General features: G+C 43.2%; 1 protein-coding gene across 1 annotated transcript in view; it reads right to left on the bottom strand.

Annotated features, from left to right (window-relative positions):
* Pawr (pro-apoptotic WT1 regulator) overlaps positions 1 to 22,958 on the bottom strand; it is an 82,903-nt gene extending 59,945 nt beyond the window's left edge. The window contains exon 1 of the mRNA XM_021652990.2: positions 22,338 to 22,958. Within this exon, the coding sequence (XP_021508665.1) occupies positions 22,338 to 22,838 (501 nt within the window). The 5' untranslated portion in view covers positions 22,839 to 22,958. The remainder of the gene's footprint in view (positions 1 to 22,337) is intronic.
* Positions 22,959 to 23,408: the final 450 nt, after the last annotated feature.

Here is a 23,408-nt window from a genome sequence, read left to right as displayed (position 1 = left end):
AAAACCGTCTCATTGTGGAAGCTGTAGTGTGTCACAGTGTACCCTTTGGTCCACACATCTTTACTTGCAAATGTTCATTGCAACGAGTCACTGGTCTGATTCGAGGCCTCTGGCTTCTGCTACAACATGGATACTGGATCCTCACCAGGACTCCTCTCCAGTGTCCTGTGGTTGCCTTGTGTTATGGAGAGCCTGCAGATTTGGATCTGTGGGACCAGCCCCTTCACTTGTTCCAGCAGTTTATAGATGGGGGCAGATAAATGTTAGCTCACCCAGTGCAGCAGTGAGCAAGGGGCAGAGCCAGCTCCTCCACTATCACACCCTCGGGTCATTCACCCGCACCCACCCGTTCCACCAGAATAGCCTTACCATATCCAGGTGGGGTACTGCTCTCCCTGCTACCCAGGTGAGGTACTGCTGTGAGTGCTTCCGTCAGTGAGAGCGGGACTAGCCCTCCCACTCTCACACCCTTGGGGTCAGCTCACCCACAGCCCCACCACCAGGGTCAGCTCTGCTGTGCTGCCCATGCAAAGTGCACATCCCACTGCAGCTGGTGGGGGTGGGGCCAGCTCTGCACAGTCCTCCAGAGCTGTCCACGTGGCCTTTGGTGCTAATATAAGCCACGGACCCCAACACAGACCCCTGCTGCTGCATGAAGCCAGATATGGCCTGCAGGGGCAGTACAGGCTACAGCTTTACCATGGCCTCTCAGATGGCACGCAGGCTACTCACAACAGGCAATACATCTCCACCCTTGAGTCTCCAGTACCACCTCCCTTCAAAATGCTCAGACCGGTCCACCTCTCTCTCTCCCATCTCACCACCACATACCTGCACATCATAGTGGTACCTGCTGCAGGTGGGGCACACATCTAGCGAGTCTCTGGGTGCCTTCCTCCCTCCCACTCTGCCCAGAAAAGTTACTTTTATATAAAGTTGACATTTACAGAAGATTGTCTACCACTCTATCTTTTTAAAAAAATTATATATATATATATGCTGCCAGGAGGTGGTGGTGCATACCTTTAATCCCAGCATCCAAGGGCACAGGCAAGAGGATAACTGAGTTCAAGGCCAGCCTGTCTACAAAGCAACTTCCAGGGCAGCCGGACTCCACAGAGAGATCCTGTCTCCAAAAACATGTTTGCCAATTGCTTCTGACAAGATAACTGATTTTTGTTAATTATTTTATGACACTGTATATTTCATTACCTAGATTGCCTTTCTCCTTCCACATAATGCCTTTTATCTCCTGTCAAAGTCTCAAAAGCTGTGTCTTCTATGACTTTCGTATCTCTAAATCATTGAGGGTTAATAGAAGTAAATTATTAGGGGAATGCACATGTAGTTTAGTGGTACAGCCTGTGCACAGTTAGCATGAGCACTGCCCTGGGCTGTATTCCAAAAGAGATCAGCATGCCCAAGAGAAAGGGGGCCAGGGAGGGTAATCCATATAATTTAAAATGTTTTAGTAGCCACATTTAGTGAGAAGTTAAAAGAAGAAGAGGAAGAAGATGAAGAAGGAGAAGAAGAAGAAGAAGAAGAGGAGGAGGAGGAGGAGGAGGAGAAGGAAGAAGAAGGAGAAGCAGCAGCAGCAGCAGCAGCAGCAAGGTATGGTGACTCATGCCTTTAATACAAGAACTCAGGAGGCAGAAGGGGGCAGGTCTCTGACTTGCAGGTCAGCCTGGTCTACCCAGCAAAGTCCAAGCCAGCCAAGTCAGCTATCGTAGCAAGACTATCAAAAATAACCCCCCCCAAAATAAGTTAATTAATTAAAATAAAAGAGTAAAATTACTTCTATATGTATTTAATGTATATATACATTAAATGTTTCAGCGTATATTTTATAAAACATTAACAGTTTTTAAACTTTAATATCGATTTGTTATTAGTATTATTTCACAGAAAACTGGTGAATATTTTACAGTTACAGTCCAACTCTACTCCAGGCTCTCCATATTTCAGGTGCTCAAAAGCTACACGTGGCTCTCGTGGCTCAGGAATCAGATGCGAAATGAGAAGAACAAAGGTTTCAGTGAACGGAAGGCTCCAAATTCCTGACCTTCGCACCCAGCTAAGCTGCTAAGCACTTAGGAAAGACAGAAGGCCTTTATCCACCTCCTCTTTCATCGAGTATCAGAGAGAAACTGTGAAACTGAATGCAGTAGCAAAATCAAAACGTATCATCAAAGGCACTAACCTTTTACCAGTTAAGGTTATCTGGTAGAAGTGAAAATGTATTAATGGAACACCTACTATGTCTTAACATTCATTCATAAAGAAAACAAAACAACAACAAAAGGACTAACAGCCTATTTCAGGCAGCGAATCCTGAAGACTAAAACTGAAACACAAGTAAACTAGCTTCCAAACCGGGAAACTGCTAGAGGCTTTTTGTTGCTAACAGGTCCTTTTGGTCATAAACCCAGATAATATGCCTTTGGCCACTACACCTGCCATCCCCGCCTCTCCTGTCCAAATAGAGGGGATTGATGCACTAGCTACAAACCCTTCTTATTGCTCTCCAGGCAGCTACAACATAATTTTGCTTTGAATGTTTCGCCCTTCAGTGTATCTGAATACACTCTGCTCCTCCAGCTCACCACTGACTCCCTGGGTTTAACATCCTCTGCCTTTTGTATCTCAGCTTCCTCCCCAAGGATCTCCCTATTCTCCTGTGGCTTAAATAATGTAATTACTTCTCAAAGGACATCCCCAGAGTAACAGCAGACTTACTTGGGAACACGTCAGATATGCAAATTCTCAAACGCACATCGATGCTTCCTGATTGGGAAACTGTCTGGGTTTCTGTGCCAACCACAGGCAACAGCCCCAAGTAATGTTGATGTGTGTGCAAAGAGAACCACAGCCACGGGCTGATGGACGTGAAGTGCGGTATCTCATGTCAGACCCTCTCCCCTCAGCTAGACTTGACATAGCCAGGAGAATGGCCAATAGCATTTGCCCATATTTTAAGATGATGGGACCATACAGGCGACGCAATTAACATGAAGAGTAAGAACAACAACAACAAACAAATCTACCCATAAAATTTTACATTCCCATTCTTAAGTATAATTAGGATTTTTTTTTTCACAACTTTAGTATGTATATGTGTCTCTGTCTAGATATGCGTACATGAGTGCAGGATCCCTCAGACGCCAGAAGAGGGTGTCAGATCCTCTGGAGCCGTAATTAAAGGTAGTTACAGACAAGGGCACTGGAAACCAAACTCCTGTCCTCTGTGAGGGCAGTAAGGGCTCTTAACCACTGAGCTGTCCCGTCAACCTTAAATATGCATACTGCTTCTAACCTGCAGAAGATTTTAAATCCATTATGTTGAATGATCACAATCTTGACAGAAAAATCTCTGGGAGGCCAGGCCTGGTAGGTATACACAATAAAATAGCATCTAGCTATTAAAAAAATTGTAAAATTCTGACATTCACAACAGGGATAAAAATGTAGAGTTTAAGGGTGGTTCCAGATGTGGTGGTGGGAACCCAACTCAGGTTCTTCCTTTGGAGGAGTGTAAATGCCCTTTACCACTGAGCCATCTCTCCAACCCTTATGTACAGTACTTTTAACTTGCAAGAGATTTCAAATTCATTATAAAAAATAGAAAACATAAAGTAGACAATGTCTCTAAAAGGTATTTAAAACGGTGTTTGAGTAGATACATTTGAGATTACAGATTATTTTGAAAATTTTTTTTACAATACTAACATTCTCAATGTAATATTAAAAATAGAGTGCTAAATGTGACTAAAGATCAGAGTACCTTTTTTGGAGAAGGTTCTCATATATCCCTGGCTGGACTTAAACTAATTACAGATGAGGCTGAGCTCGAACTTCTGACCATCTTACATCTATTTCCTGAATACAGGCATGCTCCCCCAAGCCTGGTTTCTGCACTGTTTAGCACTAAGCCAGTGTTTCATGCACTGTAGGCAAGTATTCTACCAACTATACTTCATCTCTGGTTCCTGAGTACCTTTTTTAAAGCTCCAAAGTAAATGAATGGGGGAAAAAAAAAAGAGGACCTAAAAGTTGATAGTTACAGTAACATGTAACCAAAATCAATTCCCATGTACTGTTGAGCTTGCTGATTGCATTCATCACCTACATGAGACAGTAATCCTTCAATTTTCAACTTTGAAAGAGGGAACGTTCACTAATTCCCTTTCCAAAATTCAAGAAAATTTACAGTTTGGGCCTTGAACTATAACATTTGCTCTATACCCCAGTAAATACGAAACAGACTAAAAACAATGAAAGAAGAGATTTAATTTCTTCTCCAATTTAAGACATGTTTTCATGGAGTGATTACATTATTTATAAGGTTCTCAGAAACACCTCTAATTTTATTTGCTTGAGACAAGGTCTCACACTGTGAACTTGAGGCAATCCTCCTGCCTCAGCTTCTCGGTGCTGTGATTACAGACATAAGCCACCACAAACCAGCTTCATTTTTTTTAAGAAAACTTTGTAAACACAAAAACTATTTTGATTTCTTTTATTTGCTTATAGTCTACAAATATCTAACTTGGAACCTTCTTCAGTCTATTACCATGCTATTAACTGCTTATCTCTAAAACAATTTTCACCAGTTCCAAAAACAACAGAAAGTAAGTCTAACTGGAAAAGATTTATTTTACTGACAGATTATTATACTTGGTTTAGCTTCCTTCCATCCTTTAACTCATATACTTCCCACTGCTGGCCCACATTAAATAGCTATTTAAACTGCCAAACATTTTCAGATCTATATATAGTTAGCTCAATAAACTTGTCTCATCTATTGTATCATAAAATTCCAGAAGTCAATTGAAGTACCAATTTTTAAGTACAGGAAAACTGATTTTACAATTCCTCTCAAATATACACAAGTAAGCAGTTAAGATGACCTCTTTTCGTTAGCGGCTAAGAAAAAGAATGGAAATTTTATTATGCCTAATTAATCTGCTGCTTCCATTGCCCTAACACACACCTCCCTCTCTCCACTTTATTCCATTCCAAGTTTTAGTCTGAGTTTTATCATGTATGCATTCTTACAACTTCCTGTCTTTATTCAGAAGTACTCGAGTTTGGGAAGTAATTCTGGAAGCAGATTAAATAGCTCAGATTTTTAAGACCAAACTGTAGCAAAACTCTACATCCTGTAACAGAATCTGTAATTTTTCCCCCCACTATGGAGTTAACAATTATCCATCCCATAATAAATAAGCTCTTTAAACTGTGAACACACACTATCTTGCCAATCTTTACAACATTTCTATAAGGAAGCCAATAGGTGACAGTATTTAACTGAGAAGATCCTGTCCTTTTTAGATTCCCCAAGCAAGTTCCTTAGATTATAATGTTATTTGATATGGTATTCAAACACACGGCCTGTGAGATGCAACTCCATCTTAATAATCCAAGAGAGCAAAGCAAATGAATCCGTAGCCTTCCTTTACGTGGAGGGTGCTCTCGAGTGTATGTTTCAACACAGCTTTATCCTTGTCCTTCTCTTCCAGGGTCAAACAAACCTAGGAAAGGTTCTAGCTCACTTAAAAGGACCTTATCTTTGCAAACTGCATCTCCATAACTAAATGGCTAATCAAAGGAGGTCACTGATGTACAAAAGAAAAAGGAAGTGGAAGAAGAGGAAGAGAAGGAGGAGAATAGAAAAGTAATTCCATTTTGCAACCACTAATAAAAATGGACCAAACTGGGCAATGGTGGTGCATGCTTTAATCCCAGCACTTGGGAGGCAGAGGCAGGCAGATCTCCAAGTTCAAGGCCAGCCTGGTCTATAGAGTGAGTTCTGAGAGGGATCTCAAAAAACCATAAATGAATGAATGAAGAAAAGAAATAAAATGGACCAAAAACTAACAGCTCCAGAAGCATAGTCTAGGCACCACGTAGATCCCATCTTCAGAGTCAGCCACATCAACACAGTTTGCACAATACCACTATGTACCTGGCCCTCTCTCACTCACAGGAATGCACATCAAGCCACAAAGGCTCCGTGATATATGATTTCACAACAAGCTGAGTAGGCAATGATGGGAATCCAGCTGTGTCTGCAGCTGGAGAGTAAAGACACAGAAATGCAGAACATCCGCCTTTGGAGTTTCTGCCTTAGAAAACATTCTTTACAAAGATGTTGTTTATGTAAACACCACTAGACAGTTTTTTCCTGTTACTTCTACATAACAGAAACTTCTAAAGGTTATCAGTCTTGAGTTTCTAGTAAGACAAACACTTGTAGACATAGTAATATTTAAACATAGACCAAAAAAAAGTCTCTGAGGGCACTCAGTTATTTTTACGAATAAGAATGGCTCCTAAAAATAAAGTTTGGTGACAGGTGTCCAGTCAACTCAGTCACTGAAGATATCACAGAAAGAAAATGAAGCAGACGGTTTCTCCTCCTACAGAAGCAGAGAGCCAACCATGAAGAAGCATTCTTCCTACAAAAGCAATGACTGAACCTGAGCTGAAATCTAACCTACAATTTATAGGAAATGATGAATTCCAAGGGTTACGTTAAACTTTAAGACAAGTACTACCAAGCAAATGACCATCTCTATTCAACAAATAAATTACAAAGACACACAGCCAGCCCTGCAGCATACAAGATCAATATATAAAATCACAAGACACAAATAGAAATTTGAACTCTGGCTGCCCCATCATAAGAGATTTATATATAATAGTGATAGTGATTATCTTTGAAAAATAATTGTATATATCTTTCATAAACTCATACTATTTACAAGTGAAATGTTAGGAAATCTAGAACCATTGCGAAATAATAGGGTTAAAAATGGGTGAAATAAGATTGGGTATAAGTTGACAATTATTGGCGATATACAATGGCACATCTATACATAGATTGCTTGTTTGACTTTTCTTAATTACAAAAGTGTGAGATATTTTAATGTTTCCAGCAACAACAACAAAAATGTATTTCCCTAGCGAAACAGTTCAGCTTCAAGCCTGGGGCATTAGAGACAGTGGAGCTTCTGAAAAGAACTAGCGACACCTGCTTCCAGGCACCTGAAGTGCTCTACACTGCCGTCCACCCTCACACTCTCAACACCTGATTAGAAAGGAAGATTAGAGAACAGGGAGGGGGTGCAGCTTGAAGAACCAGGACAAGGATTATGGGGATGCACTATTCTCAGTAAAGAGACCCATACAGGCTCCTGCCTGCCATTGTCCAGACGGATTCAGAAGTGACAAGCCCAGGGATGAAACCTGTAGTAAGTACACTTTAAGATAATTCCTTCCATCTTAACCTATATATTTCAGACAATTCAAAGACCCTGACTAGTTGTGTTAGAATGATTTTGGTTTTTGAGATGCTGGAGGATCTGAGGTGTGTACAAAATTCCCTAGGGTAGAGCACTGTGTAAAATTAAGGAAGGCCAATAAACCTTACATTTAGGGTTTTGTGCACAATGATTTTAATGCAACTTAAAACAACAAAAGGTGATTTACATTCAAGAGAATGCAAACATACACAAAAGCAGAAGTCTCAGAAGTTCTCTGCAATGGCAGGAGAAAGGGAAGCTCTATCGCAGAGCAGAGGTATGCTTATTCATCCAAATTACCCATACCGTCCTCTGACATTATATACTGATGACTGGTTCAGGTCCCACAATCTGCACAATCATGGACTTAAGTAACACAGAAACACGATAATCATTCTAACAGGTTATTTTCTCCATCCATCCTTAGTTTAGGGTCTCTCAAGTATTCCCTTTTAAAACATCTAAAGATACATAGAAAAAGAAAATATATACTGAAACTTAAATACATTATTTAAAAAATGATAAACAGCGATTCCTTTCTTTGTTTATACTGGGACTAATTTCTTAAAGGGCAAAACAAATGTCCACTGAAATTTTTCATAAAAAAAAAAAAAGTTTTGTTTTGTTTTGTTTTGTTTTAAAAAGCTCTTGGCCAATTTCATTCTAAAAAGGGCCACACTACCTAACCATCATCATCAGGCTTCCCAAGACAGCAAGCACCACCTGGGGATCAATTTGCATAATATCAGAGCTAACAGCAATGGTTGCAACTGGCTCGTTCTGATGTCCAAACAACTGTTGGCAGGTATTTCCTAATACTCAATAATAAAGCTACAGCTCACAATTTTCAAAGAAGGATATCTAAGTCTCGCTACTTTTTTTTAAGATTTATTTATTTATTATGTATACAGTGTTCTGTCTGCATGTACACCTGCACACCAGAATTCATTATAGATGGTTGTGAGCTACCATATGGTTGCTGGGAATTGAGCTCAGGACCTCTGGAAGAACAGCCAGTGCTCTTAACCTCTGAGCCATCTCACCAGCCCTTGCTACACGTTTTAAGTGTATTTCTCAACATCTGTGATTTTTAGAGAACTCTAGGATTAAAATTTTTTTTAATTTAAATAAAATTATTACTCCATTTGGATATGTATCCTATCCTTCTAAAATTCTTCGTAATCTTACATGGCAAACAAATATTAAGGATCACCACCACCAACAGTAACAAAAATAATTACCTTCAAACACTCATAGTCAGCCAACCTACAAAGCAGATGATTTTGTGTTCACACTTTAAAACCATAACTCAACAAATGGAGCTGATGGGGAACGTGAAGGCCAAAAGAGTAGCTTTCTGATGGAGCACTCACCTAGAACATCCTGGCTCACCTGCAGCAATCGCCCCCTCCCCCCCGAAACCAGTGAGGAGATCAACCTCTAGTGACCACCTATGCTGCTCCCTGCTGCACTCTACTTGCCAGGACCCTGAACCTGTCGCTTTCTTTGCACATATGCATCACCCAGGTAGGTAGACCTCTCTGATACACTGCATAATGCAAGATCGTTTCCCTGAAGCCTGTTCTGTACTCTTTTCCACCACAGCTTTTCCCTCAGCTCCTTCCCTTAATTTGTACACAACTTGTTCATTCCCCAAAGTCAGCTCTCGATTCAAAAGCCTTGTTTCACCAGAGCCTTCACTGACAACCCTAAAGTAGGACGACCATTCTGCAGCCCTCTCTTCTTGCTTAGGCTTCTCCACAGTACTATCACCAGATTTTCTATCTGCCTTCCATTGTACACACCCTTCTGTCACATCAGTTTAAACTTGCACATGCACAGACACACACACACACACACATACACACACACGTACCTCATTTTTCTCTATAAAACTGTAAACACATAGAAAGTAGAGAAGATGATAAAATGTGTCCTCATTTGTCCATCACTAGTTTCAATTCTAGCATTTTCATTTACTTACTGATATATGACTATGACTCTGCAGCCATAGTTCATCTAAATGTGGCAATCATAAAAGAACACCTTCAAAATACACACTAAACCATTATAACAACTAACACTGCGAGGTGGTTCAGTGGTTAAGAGCTCTGGCTGCTCTTCCAGACAACCTGTGTTTGATTCCCAGCACCCACATGGTGACAGGGGATTCTCACTTCTGAGGACAATGCACACATGTAGTACAGACATACAGGCAGGCAAAACACCCATATACCTAAACAAACAAATCTTAACAACAACAACAAAAAGCCACACCCAGTTAGAGGATAATAGTCTCAATTACTCTGGCCCGTGTTACATGAGCTGTTCCTTTGCCTCTGCTTGCTGTCCTGTCCTGCCTGCCCCTGTTCCCATTAGTATCACCTGAACTGTTCTTCGTTACCACGGCAGCATTGCTTCACATAGCATCAGAGATCAGCTTTGCAGTGCCCCCGGACCTCAGAACCCCAGCAGCGGACAGCTGGAGGCACCATTTGCAGATCTGAGAATGGGCCCCTCAAGCCCAACACCACCCTCTTGTCAGACAGAAGTCTGCAGTCCACAAGCCTCTGGACAAACCTCTAAATGTTTACATCACTCTAACTTTGTCCCCGGTAAACAAGCAGACCTCTTAAACTATGGTTTGTACTACTAAAAGCTGAAAGCGCGTCCTCCAGCTCCACATTCACGTGCCAGTAAGAGACAGCCCATCTTTTCCGGTACATGGCTGGCAATTCTCTAAGTTAAATTCCCTGTTAAAAGTAGGAACCACTTCCCTCTCTAACTGGAGATTAAAACCGAGACTTTATTAATATAAAACTAAACAACTAAATCATTCTGATTTAGATTTGGTCTATGAGTGCTGAGAATAAGAGCTAAGAGTAAACAGAAAACTGTATGTATTGGTATTCTGGATTTTCATACAAGCACCTCAGAAATGGATAACATTAAAACTTCCAAAACCTGGTGTCTGGGATTGTAACTCAGCTTTGGGCACAGGCCTCACCTTTGTGTGGACTTAGGGACATCCCAGCATGGAAAAAGAAAAAAGAAAGAAATCAACTGAGACATCCTGTGAATAAATAATACCATTTAAAACCTGAAAGCATGCATGATATAACGATGTCACATTGCTCAGGTTTGACTGTAAAAGGTGACTGTCATCCTGTGGTGAAGCCAGACTCTAGAAAAAAAAAAAAAAAAAAAAAAAACAGAGAAGACAGACCATAGGTGGTGATGAATTTCCCAAATCAGAAATTCAGAATGGCTCTTTTCCTCTGGGTCATGCTGTTATAGCTGTTAAAGATGTACAGGACAACAACAGCACTCTCCCTGAAGACAGTCTAAAGATGAATAAATTAAAAATGTGCAAAGCACATAGGAGAAAGGCATAAGGAACACAGGATCACCTATTGTGAATATGACCTGCTTATTATAAAATACAAATACCTAAGTTACTCCATGATCAAAACAATATTCATTGCCCATGTATAGTGCGAGCAATTTTTGTGTGTTTGTTTTTGTTTTGTGAGACAGTGTTTCTCTGTGTAGCCCTGGCATGGTGGAACATGCCTTTAATCCCAGCAGCTGGAGACAGAGGCAGATGGATCTCTGAGTTCAAAGTCAGCCTGGTCTACAGAGTGAGTTCTAGAACAGCCAGGGCTACACAGAAAAACCCTGAGATCTGTCTGTCTCTGCCTCCTGGGTATTGGGATTAAAGGGATGCATCACCATGCCTGGCCTATCCACATCCTTTAATGTTCCAGAATCATCTTAGGCACACACATCATGCGCATGGACACACGATGGCCAAACACTCATTCATACAAAATGTTAAAAACGATGTAAAAATTCATGAGACAATGTCAAGTTTAAAGGAAGGTTATTAAATATATACATAAAACCTAACACAATATGTAAAAAGAAAATATATCAAACCAGTAAATGTTAATCCATAATTAATCTTACACAACCCTCTTTTTTTTTTTTTTTTTTTTTTTTAGTGTGAGTGTGTGTGACACAGAGTACATGTGGTGGTCAAAGGACAAGTTCTGGGAGTTGTTTCTCCCCTTCCTGATCACCTCTGTCACTGCTGGGGAGATGGCTCAGTGGATAAAGCACTTACTGTGCAAGCAGGAGACACTGAGTTCAGCTTCACGGTGGTCAATGCAAACCTGGGTTTGCTGATGACCACCTATGACCCCAGACCTGGGGCTATAAAGGGAAGGGGGTACCCAGAGCCTAACAGAGCCAGCCTCATCTACCTCCAAGAATGGCAAGTTCTCGGTTCAAAGGGAGATTGTCTCGAAAAATAAGGTAAAGGTGGGAGACGGCTCAGCAAATAAAAGAGTGCCTGGAATGCAGGCACACAGACTTGAGTTTGGATTGATGGCAACCTTAAAACAAACAGCATGGGCACATGAACCCCAGCACTGGAGCAGACAGAACGGGTGGATCCTGGGGCCTGCTGGCCAGCCAGCCTAGCTAAAGTATCTGGGAGCTCCTGGTTTAATGAGAGACTGAATGGGGCAGGGCCCAGTAGAGCAGGCTATCTGACATCCTCCTTTAGCCTCGCTACAGGAGTGTGCAGGCGTGCACGCTCACATACACACAGCCACATATACATCAGGCTCTTGCACATGTGAGACAAATATCGTATCTCAAACCGTGATTTGGAAAAGCACCAGAGTTCTTCAAAAACACAAACGGGAAACAAAGGAGAGGAAGGAAAACGTGGAGAAGCTGCACAAGAAGAGAGAAAAGATTGCAAGGTAACACTTATCCTTTAAGGAATCGTATTCCAAGAAGAATGGGAGGCAGTTAAGAAAGCAACAGATCCCTGGCTTTCACAGCCCAGGAAGAGGAAAGTCCGAACTCGAGAAACAATAGCAACCTGTAAACTTCTCGGTGACTTATGTTCAGATCACATTCTGGCAATAAAAAAAAAGATGTATTATATCTTTTTATTTACTCATTTATTTGTGTGGCAGCAGAGTGGAAAGTATATGTCATGATGTATATAGACTTGAAAGTCAAAAGCCAAGTTGCAAGAATCTGTTCTCTGCTTCCATCATGTCTCCCTAGGGAGCAAACTCAGGTTTTCAGACTTAGCAATAGCCTCTTTACCCACTGGCCCAGATTAAGGACATTTGATATCCCAGTCTCTTCACCTCACCTCCAAAGTCATTCACAAATGTATTCATCATAAAGCTACATTTGTGTTGGATTCTATCAATGAGTTACTTACTGTCTCCCCCACCACCCTTCTTAAGATTTTTTTTTTTTTTTTGAAACAGGGTTTCTTTTTGCAGCCCTGGCTGTCCTAGGACTCTCTCTGTAGACTGGCACTGAACCCACAGACATCTGTCTGCCTCGGGTGCTGGATTTAAAGTGTGCACTACCACCACCTGCCCGAGTTACTTTTCAACTCGGAAATTTGAAATTCCTTCTCTTACTATGTATCTATTATTTGACACTACTTTATATAGTTCATTCCTCTTCAGGAGATTTATCTGTTCCTGAACAAAGAGTCCTCTTAGTAAGGATTTCACATTAGGCAGGTAACCTTCTTCCTTTCCAGAAACTAATGAGAGTTATTGTATAAACAGGTATGGACAGAGGAAGGGAGCGCTGTGCCAAGTACACTGACAAAGAGCAACAGAATCAGTTGGATTCCTTGGCCTGCCCCTGGGATCCATCCCAGGCTGAGCTGCCCACTCCTCATTAACTGTTCTCCACTCCCTGCCCACCACAGATTCTCTGCACATTAGTTACTTCTGAGAGATCAGACCCAAGGTGTTTCCAACAATGACAACCAATGTGCGATGTGAGCGCTGTGCCCAAACAGACTACAGTCTGCCAGTACAGCCTTTGGGCAAGACACAGCTTCTTTGAGGCTCAAATTCCTTGTCTCCTACAATGATGGAAAAAAAAAACCACCTTCTGAGTTAATGTGAAGACATACCGCGGGGAAGCCCCTGCTCGGAAATGCACAGACAATAACCGACATAAGCAAAAGTTATTGTCTCTCTGCTCCTGCCTTGACACTCATCGGTTAGAGTCCACCTGGATGCTGTAGAGTATCAACAAGTTTGTTGAGGACTTAAATCCTAAAAGTGACTTCTGTGGCTGCTTTGGTGAGTACAACCCCACTGCATCTACCACAGTAAATGAATCGCCTACACCTTTTCTTTCTGTTCCATGATCAGATCCAGAGGTTTACCGCTGTATCACTGAGCTACACTCCTAACCACAAGCTTAAAAGATCTATTTTTATATTTAATTGTGTGTGTGTGTATTCAAGAACATACAACCACAAATACCCACACACACGGGCACACACACATGCACACACACACAAACACACAGAGGTACATGCACACGTTTGAATGCAGGATCCCTTGTTGCTAGAGCTACAGTTGTTTTTGAGGTATGTGGAAAAGAGGTATGTGATCTTACCCACAGGGACACCTGTCCTGCCTCCAAACTGTGTGTACTTTAAAGAAATAAATCTTCTATGTATTTTTATGTGTGTGTGTTTGATATTAACTTATTTTTCCCTGTTAATTGTCTGAAACATGAAACGGGTTTGTTTTGTTTTATTGTGACATCCTGACTATTTTTTTAATTTTTTTAATAATTTATTCACTTTTTATCTCAATTGTAGGCTGTTCCCTCCCTCCTCCCCACCTCCCCTAGACCACTGGATAGGGGAGTCCTCCTCCCCTATCTGAACCTAACCTATCAAATCTCATTAGGACTGCCTGGATCCTCTTCCTCTGTGGCTCGGCAAGCCTGCCCTGCCAGGGGGAAGTGATCAAAGAGCAGGCAACTGAGTTTATGTCAGAGATAGCCCCTGCTCTCCTTACTAAAAATATTCTGCAACCCCCTCAACTGAAGAATGGATACAGAAATTGTGGTATATCTACACAATGGAATATTACTCAGTAATGAAAAATAAGGAAATCATAAAATTTGCAGGTAAATGGTGGGAACTGCAAAGGATCATCCTGAGTGAGTTGTCCCAGAAGCAGAAAGACACACACAGTATATACTCACTCATATAGACATATAATATAGGATAAACCTACTAAAATTTGTGCATCTACAGAAACTAATCAAGAGGGAGGACTCTGACTAAAATGCTCAATCCCCATCCAGAAAAGCAAAGTGGATGGACATCAGAAGAAGAAGAAAACAGGAAAACAAGTTAGGAACCTGCCACAGAGGGCCTCAGAAAGGCTCTGCCCTGCAGACTATCAAAGCAGATACTGAGACTTATGGCCAACTGTTGGGCAGACTGCATGGAATCTTATGTAAGAAGTAGGAAATATTAAGATCTGGAAAGGACAGGAACTCCACAAGGAGAGCAACAGAACCAGAAAATTTGAACACAGGGGTCTTTCCAGAGACTCATACTCCAACCAAGTACCATGCATGGAGATAACCTAGAACCCCTGCATAGATATAGCCCATGGCAGTTCAGTTTCCAAGTAGGTTCCATAGTAATGGGAAGAGGGACTGCCTCTGACATAATCTGATTGGCCTGCTCTTTGATCACCTCCCCCTGAGGGGGGAGCAGCCTTACCAGGCCACAGAAGATGACAATGCAGCCACTCCTGATGAGATCTGATAGACTAAGATCAGAAGGAAAGAGAGGGGGACTTCCCCTATCAGTGGACTTAGGGAGGTGCATGCATGAAGAAGGGGGAGGGAAGGTAGGATTAAGAGGGGAGGGAGAGGGGGAGACACAAAGTGAATAAAGTGTAATTAATAAAAGTTAAAAAAATTAAGTCAGTACTTTTTAAAAAAATATTCTGCAACTCCAGAAATAATAAAAATAATTCATATATTATATAGCAAGTTCTCAAAGAAATACTAGTTTACATGCCTATAAGTTTAGTCATGAATTAGATTATAAGACATTAGACATTGATTTTCACTCTATTTCCAACTTGATTCTATTTTCAGTAATCCTATACCCTTAGCCCCTGAATGTTTATTACAGATATAAAAACAAACTGATCTGCAACATAAACTTTCATATCCATTAATTCCAGCAAAACCCTAACAAAATAATGCCTTTCAAAACCTGACAGTCATATTTCTTGATATTCAATGTGAAACAGAAACAACACTACTTAAATCAGACCTGAGCTGGGCTTACAGTGCTTGCCTGTGATCCTAGCACCTTGGAAGCAGAGCAGGATCTCTGTGAGTTCAAGTGCAAAAGGCTCTACATAGAATGTTCTAGGCTAGCTAGAGACCCTGTTTTCTCAGGAAAAGGGAGGAAGGGAGGAAGGGAGGAAGGGAGGAAGGGAGGAAGGGAGGAAGGGAGGAAGGGAGGAAGGAGAAAAAGGAAGGGAGAGAGGGGGAGGGGAAGAAAAGAGGAAGAAGGGGAAGAAGAAAAGGGAGGAAAATTAGATGAGTATTTCTAAAAACATCAAAGCATGGTCTACTAGCTGCAAATCATATATTGGGATTTAAACTTGGAGCTATCTCTACCTCTGAAATGTAGTTTTGCCACTTAGACATTTAGTGTTATTATAGATCTCAGGTGTCACAGTACCAGGTGTATGAGGTAAGCTAAAGGAACAGATGGCTGTGACTGATCCCATACCAGCCCGTGTCCTGGTTCTAGCACAACTGTCTAAAACAACCAGGAAGTTCCTTCTTCTCCAAGTATGTAGAAAATCAACTGCTAGTCCGCAAACAAAGGAAACCATTCTGCATCTAACACAAGTTTTGATAAGAAGGCTAGAAAACCATTAAAGAGTTTGAACTGCTGGTTATTAAGTATCCATAAATGTATTGTGTACTTTCCCTTAATCATATGTAAAACTTGAGTGGCAGTTCAGTTCTAGTTACATATATTTATTACATGTGCTTCTCTACGGTAAACCATACAAGGTTTACCTAAAGCTAAAAGCTATTGATAAATGCAGGACAAGAAGCAGATGCATTTTGCATTGAATACATGGCATTATATAAATATTTAAAGTGATATAAATTTCCAAGCAGATCAAATTATCTCTGTGAAAGTATCTGCAATAAGCTTTAAGAGGAAAAAAATAATTACCATCCTTGTATCAAGTCCACTACACAAGAAGCAGTTATCAATGTAATTCATGTAACTACCTTTTGAAGATTTTTATAACCCCCCTTTTTTTGAGACAATGTCTTCCTGTAGAAGTCATGCTCATCTCCGACACCATCCTCCTGCCTTAACCTCTTCCACATTAATTAGAATCACACAGCTACTCCGCCAGATAACTAGTATTAGTTTAGTTCAATAAATGAGTAAACTAGTCTATTCATGTCAGTTCTCAAACTTACACATACACACACAAATGCATACATATACACACACATACAAACACACAAACACATACATACAGACTCACATCAACACATATATACATACATATACATACACGCATGCATACACATATATACATACAAACACAAAACATACATACACACTAGTCACTCAAGAACATGTCAAAGCACAGTCCCAGGCACCTCACTCTAATCAGGTGGATCTGGCAAGTCTACACTGAAATAAGCAGGTTTCACACACCTGGTCTGTTCCCTACTTAATCCACATTTTTAAAGATCACCTTTTTTCGCTAACACAGTTCAACCTTCAAGCAATCTAAAGCGCCACTGTTTTCTCAATATGGAGCAATACTCTCAAGTGGTTATGTAATCAAAACTTTGCAGGTCTTCATGAACATGAAATAACTCAAAATATACATAATATTCCATTAAATACTTCTAGCACCAAATTCCAGCAGAGATTAGGTGCCCAACTTAAAAAAAAAAAAAAAAAAAAAAGGAAAACAAAGGAGTACATCAGAATTTCTTTTCTGTGAAACATAGGAGAGACTGGTGCTACATTACTTAAAATCATTACCTTGTCACGGTTTGAGATCTATTGCCCTTTACGGAGTGAGAGCTAAAACCTAGCCAACCACACGTTCCATAACGTGAAGAAAATTCCAGATGAAAAGACAAAAGCACTTACAGAGCACAGCCTATGAGCGCAGTGAAGGAACAGAACTGCCTGCTCGTTTCTTTTCTGTTGGGAGTCAGACCGAGGGCCTCATGCATGTTAACAAGTGCTCTCGCAATGAACAATAGGTCCCCAGGCCCGCAGCTACGCTGATAAAAGGATGGATTTTATGGTATGCGGATCTCTCCGCTTTTAAAGGACTAAAGGGGAACCTGAGAAAACTGCGAGCCCAGATATTTAGCAACAATTTTAAACCTACAAAACATTTTATATCAGCACTCTTACTAAACCCTCCAGGAAGATTAAGAAAAGTCCCTTGGTATTCCCATCGTGTTCCAGACTGTCCACCTTTCTGGGTGATGAATCAGGAAAGACACTAGCAGTGAGTCAGAGGTGGAGAAAATCTGACATGTGAATGGGAGTACAGTGTACAAACGCTGCAGTCACTTAGGACACTGGGCTTGCTATGTAGTAAGAACCATTTCCTAACCTACCAGGATTTATAAGGTTCACTAAGTTGAACAAACCCCATGCGTGGGTCGGCAAATCTGCTGAATAACTGCCTCCTGGACAGTACTCACGTGAAAGCGCTCTCAATAGTAAATGATCCTCCAGCCTCACCTCTGAAGGCCTAAGTTCAAATTATGCAGCAGCAACACTATCTTGACAAGAAAATATATATATATATATCATTTAAGTAGTATTAAAGTATACATTTTTGAATTGCTAACAAAAATAATTTCATATTTTTTTTAAATTATGATAGCACCCTGTTGTTAAAAAATCTTGTTCAGTGCTTCAGAAGAGGCAAACTATAAAGGATCAGAAAGCAGCCTCTGAGCCTACAAATTTGGCTTAATTTCTACTCAATTCCAAGCCTTTACGGGCTCTCTTTCAAAGGCCTAACTATTAATGACAACTTTAATAAAACATGAGGGGAGAAAGATAAGGAAATATGCTAAATAATGCAAAGTTAATTCTTTTAAAAAAAAATCTGTCTTTCTTACACACACATACACACACAAGAACATGAAAACACTGCTCTACCACCTCTGTGGCACCTTTTTTTAAATCAGCATATAATAAGTGTCACATTTACGTCTGTATTCTCTGAGTCATTTAAACTTTACTTTCTTCTCTGGTCCTAGGAAAGAGAGCAACTACATAACAACGTTGCAAGGACAGTAAGCACTTTAGCCAAGCACTGTGCAGGAAGTAGGCTGAAATAGACACTGGCTTTTAACATAAACCAAGCCTTCAATGCTACCATCACCTATTTTCTGCGACGACTGTCTTCAGGCAGCTGCTTGGTAAACAGAGCAGATAAACAACTGCCTGAGAAGCCCTGAGTGCTGCCGCCTCCTCTGAAGGAGGTGTGCTGCTTAGGGATGAAGCCCACCATTCCTAAGCATGTTTCCTTGTACTGGGGACAATGCTGTGTTCTGGTCACTTCTGTAGCCCCACGCTGCGACCCGATGGGCTTTAACCCTGACTCACATTAGAACTACATGGGGAGCTTATAAAAATATTAATGCCTGGGCTCCATTCCCAAACCCATTAAATCACAGGGGAGTGGGAGTGGAGGGCAGGAAGGGCCAAGAATCAGCAGGGGGAGCATTTATTTTTAAGTTCCGCACATGATACCAACAGGCTGCCAAAGTTAAGAACCACTATGCTTTGACACTTAAAATACCACATTTGTGTGCAAGCATACATGAGAATATGCACGTGCATATTCTCAACCCAAAAGCCTCATCCTCAAGTTGGTCCCAGCTCAATCCTCTTTTCCCTCGAAAGGTAGAGCATCCCAGCAAACAGCGGGCTGTGTTCCCATGCGTCCCCATGCTTTTCCCAGTAAGGCAGAGCTATGGCTTACCCCTCTTCCTAGACTCCAGCCTTGTTCTCTCCAAACACTCGCTTCGTTGTTTTGCCCAGGTTGTTACACAAGGCAGTGAACACGGGTATGTAATGATCATTTGTCTGATTTGAAAAACCTGAACACTAGAAGCGGGTAGTATGCTATGTCCTAATTATCCAACCTAGAGCTTGTCACTACTGCACAGGAATAGCAGAAAACGTAAAGTCAGAGGAATAAAGAAAAGAAAAGAAAAGAAAAGAAAAGAAAAGAAAAGAAAAGAAAACTAATTATGAAAACTAGATTTTGCCTCATGAAAGGATATCTGGAAATTTGGACTTTTAGACTCAACTCCCACAGTCCTGCCTTGTCTCCTATCCTGCATCAGGTGGTTTTAGCTTTTAACCTGTTTCCTCGATAAATTACCTCCTGGTTGGTACTGGAATGTTTCGCTGTAGCCTTTGTGGCTAACACAATAGAATAATAAAGTGAGTTGTTGAAAGCCAGAATAAATATAACACATGGATGTTTAGTGTGTCCATATTGGGGGTGGGGAGGGTGATGGTTTCACTGTGTATTCCAGGCCTCAACCACAGAGAGACTGAAAACATAGACCACCACAGCCAAGAGTACAGACTTCTGGAAGGAGTAATGTTTTTCAAGACCTGAAACGTGTCTTCTACATAGACTCCAGGGTAATCTGGAGTAAACCTGGCTGGGAACACTGTGAATGAATGCAAGCATCACTCCACAGGAGACAAAATACCTCTTTGTTTCACTAGCAACAGGTTGGTGGTATCTAAAAAGTTTATAAAATACAACTTACTAAAACAGGAGGGCTAAACTACGGAACCCACGAAGCCCTTCAGCAAGTGGCTTTCACTGTTCAAAACTAGAAGGCATTGCATACAATTCTAAAACAGCAACAACCCGAAAGATATGAAAATGGTTCAGCTTCAAAGTTCTGCAATATATATTCTCCAACTGTTAAAGCAATCTAGAAAAAAAAATGTTCTAAAATTCTAGAACCAAGGAAAAGAGACACTGGAGAAGTATGCCTACTAATTAGATACTGTGGTAAAATATGACTTTGTTTTGTTGGGTCCTACAGCTTGAAACGAAGCCATGGTTACCACTAGAAAGAAAGCAATCCTCAATTCCCTATTCAATAAAAAAGGTTCAAATTCCACAGACAAAAAAAAAAAAAAAAAAAAAAAAAAATGGTACCCTGCATTGTTTGTTTTTCAGGAAGATTAAATTTAGGAGTTGCCAACACCCAAAGGAAAAACATTCCAGAGTATTAGACTCAGTTGCAGTGGGGAGTCATCTACATTCTCACATTCTCAGCACTGCGTTCCCTCGCTCAGAGGAGGACCCAGTAACAAAGGATGCTTCTTAGGCTCTCCAAAGATACACCCTACTTATTTTCCCTGTTTTTGGGGGTTTTTTTTAGTAATTAAAAAATAATTTTAGCACAAGCAGCCAGACCAAAAGAATGAAGTTTAACATCTGCCAACATATTTACCAAAATAAGATCCCTGTCAGATGAACCATGAGGAGGAAAAAAAAAAAAAAAAAAACTCACAAGTTCTTTTATTTGGACCATAAGCTGCTTTTAAAAATAAAGCTGAGAATGCAGTCTTTCCAAAGCTTTGTCTTCAAGTCTCCTCAATTTTCATATTTTTACATTAAGAAAAAGAAACCTGGAAATTTGATTACCATTCTTACGAATTCCTCTGAAAGCAACTTTAATGAGTAACAGATATCTTGTACAAGTAGCAAACCACAAGGACAGTTGTTCTGGCTGATAAAAATCTCTGAAACATTCACATAAAAGTACAAAAATAGACCCTACAGAGACATACTCTGATCTTCTAGGTATGAAAATCGTATTAATACTTAAATTTATAATTCTAATACACTACTTACTACAAATTACCTCAACCACAATTAGAGTTAGTAAACTGGTGGGGGTTGGGTGTGGAGACTGTCTCACAAACACGTCACCCTGAAGAGTCTCAAAACTGCCCATCTCTCCTCCTCAGCCACAAAGGGCTGGAATTACAGGTAGGAGCCCCGATGCCTGGCTTTTAATGTGGCTTTGTGTTCTGTTTTGTTCTGGTTTGGTTTGTTTAGGCAGTGCTGGGGATCAAACACTGGGCCTCAATGCACGCTTTGCAAACGCTCGACCACCAAGCTACATTCCCCGCCCGAAGTTAGTAAACACTGTATCAGTCACCTAATGGATAAAAAGGCCAAGTATAAAGTTGTGGGCAGAGGGTAAAAACTAAAAAGCCACCGAGTAAGAGATGTGGCTTCCTCGAGTGAAGCACAGTGGGCAGACCACTTCCCCCAAACGGTTTTGGAGTTGCTTTCTTTCAGGTAGATGGAGGGGCAATTATACACTTCCGTGAAGGAAAAAAAAAAAATCTTTAAAGTAGTCCTCTAATAAAATGTTCCTGCTGCCGCCTGAAGAAATGTTTGGTGAAATACCAAAAATACCCCCCAAACAAAAGAGCACACACTCCCCTCGCAAATATTTCCCTGACTGTTCAATAACCGCAAGAAGTCTCGGAGCCCTCGGAAGGGTGGCTGCTCCGGCATCCCTGCTGTCCAGAACGCCGCTGGGCAGGGTGGGGGGCGGGGACGGCCGTGCTCCCTGGAGGACTCCTATCCAGACGCGCTCCTCTCGGGTTTACCGCGAGATAGCGCCGCCTGGGCTACCGCCAAGCCTACGCTTGGCTTCACAGGTGTCCTCCCGGTAAACACTGCTAGGGGAGCCGAGATAGAACAACCCGATAGTCCGAGGTGGACACGTGGGAAACCAGAAGACGTCATCCCCTCCGGGACTCGGTTTTCCTAACTGGTCACCTCCACACGGACCAGCCCGGGCTGCCAAATCTTAGTGTGGGGGCGCGGGGCACCCACTGCCCATCACTCTAAGGCAGTGGCCGAGTTCCGAGGGGATGGGGAAAAAAAGCACGTGTCCTACTAATGGGGGGGGGGGACAGTTGCAGGAACCGTTTGCTCAAGTCAGACCCCGTCACGGCTGCAAGCATCCAGGGGACTCAGGGACCCGGGCCGAGGGAGCTCCCTGCTGGAGGAGCCGGGAGGCGGCCGCGCTCCCTCCGCGCCCCGCCCCGGCCCGCCCGCCCCGGCTCACCTCGGCCGCGGGGATGTTGACCACGCCGGTGGAGCGCCGCTTCTCCCGCAGCTTCCTCTTCTCGATCTGCCCTTTGCCTTTCCTGGCGCTGGGCCCCGAGCTGCGGCCCTTCTCCGGGGCGCCGTCGGGCTCCTCCTCGTCCGCCCGGCTGGCCGGGGGCCCCGGGACGGCGGCGGCGGCAGCGGCGGCGGCGGGGACGGGACCCTCGTCCTCGGGCCGCCGCGAACCCGGGGGCGCGCGGGGCAGCGCGGAGGGGCCCAGGGCGCAGTTGAGGGCGGCGGGCCCGGGGGCGGCAGGTGCGGTCGCGCCCGGGGGGCCGTGGTTGAGCTCCGAGGTCCCGGCGGCCGCGGCTCCGGGGGACTTGGCGGCCGCTTCGCCGGCGCTCGGACCCGGGCCCGCGGGGTTCTGCTTGGCGCGCATCTTCTCCCGCTTCGCCTTCCACTCCTCCAGGAAGTCCGTGGTGGTGCCGCCGCCGCCGCTCCGATAGCCGCCCGTCGCCATGTTCCCAAGAGGGGCCAGCGGGGGCGCCCCTCACAGCCGCGAGTCCCGCCGCCGCCGCCGCCGCCTCCCCCGGGAGCGAGAGGGCGAGTGGGACCGCGCGGGGCGGTCGCGCGGCGCGACCGAGGCTCTGCAGGGAAGCACACGGGGCGGGAGGGCGGAGGGGAGGGAGAGAGCGAAGTCAGGTCCCGGGGCGCCCCCGGGGCGGCGATCGCCGCGCCCTCCCGGCCACCGGTTCGCGGGGCGCCCCTCTCCGCCCCGCGCCCCGAGATCCGCGACCCCGGGGGGAGGGCGAGGAGGAGGAGACGCGAGCCCCACCCGTCCCACCCGGGCCCGCCGCCGCGCGCCACTGCCACCTGTGAGCCCCGCTCCCCCGCGACTCCTCTCCGCCGGCGCGGGCCCCAGCTACGCGCTGCTACGGACTGTCCCCTCCTCCATTCCCGGACGGGGCATGGAGCCCCCAGCCGGCTGGAGCAGGAGGGGACACGTCCAGCGGAGAGGGGTCCCCCGCGCCCGTCCCGTGGCGGGCGGCCGGGAGAGCCCCCTTACCTCGAAGGAGTTTAGGTGGGACGA

Source organism: Meriones unguiculatus, chromosome 2, assembly GCF_030254825.1.
Source record: "Meriones unguiculatus strain TT.TT164.6M chromosome 2, Bangor_MerUng_6.1, whole genome shotgun sequence".
Taxonomy (NCBI): domain Eukaryota; kingdom Metazoa; phylum Chordata; class Mammalia; order Rodentia; family Muridae; genus Meriones; species Meriones unguiculatus.
The sequence above is the reverse complement of the archived record's forward strand: the minus strand, read 5'-3'. Positions and strand labels throughout refer to the sequence as shown.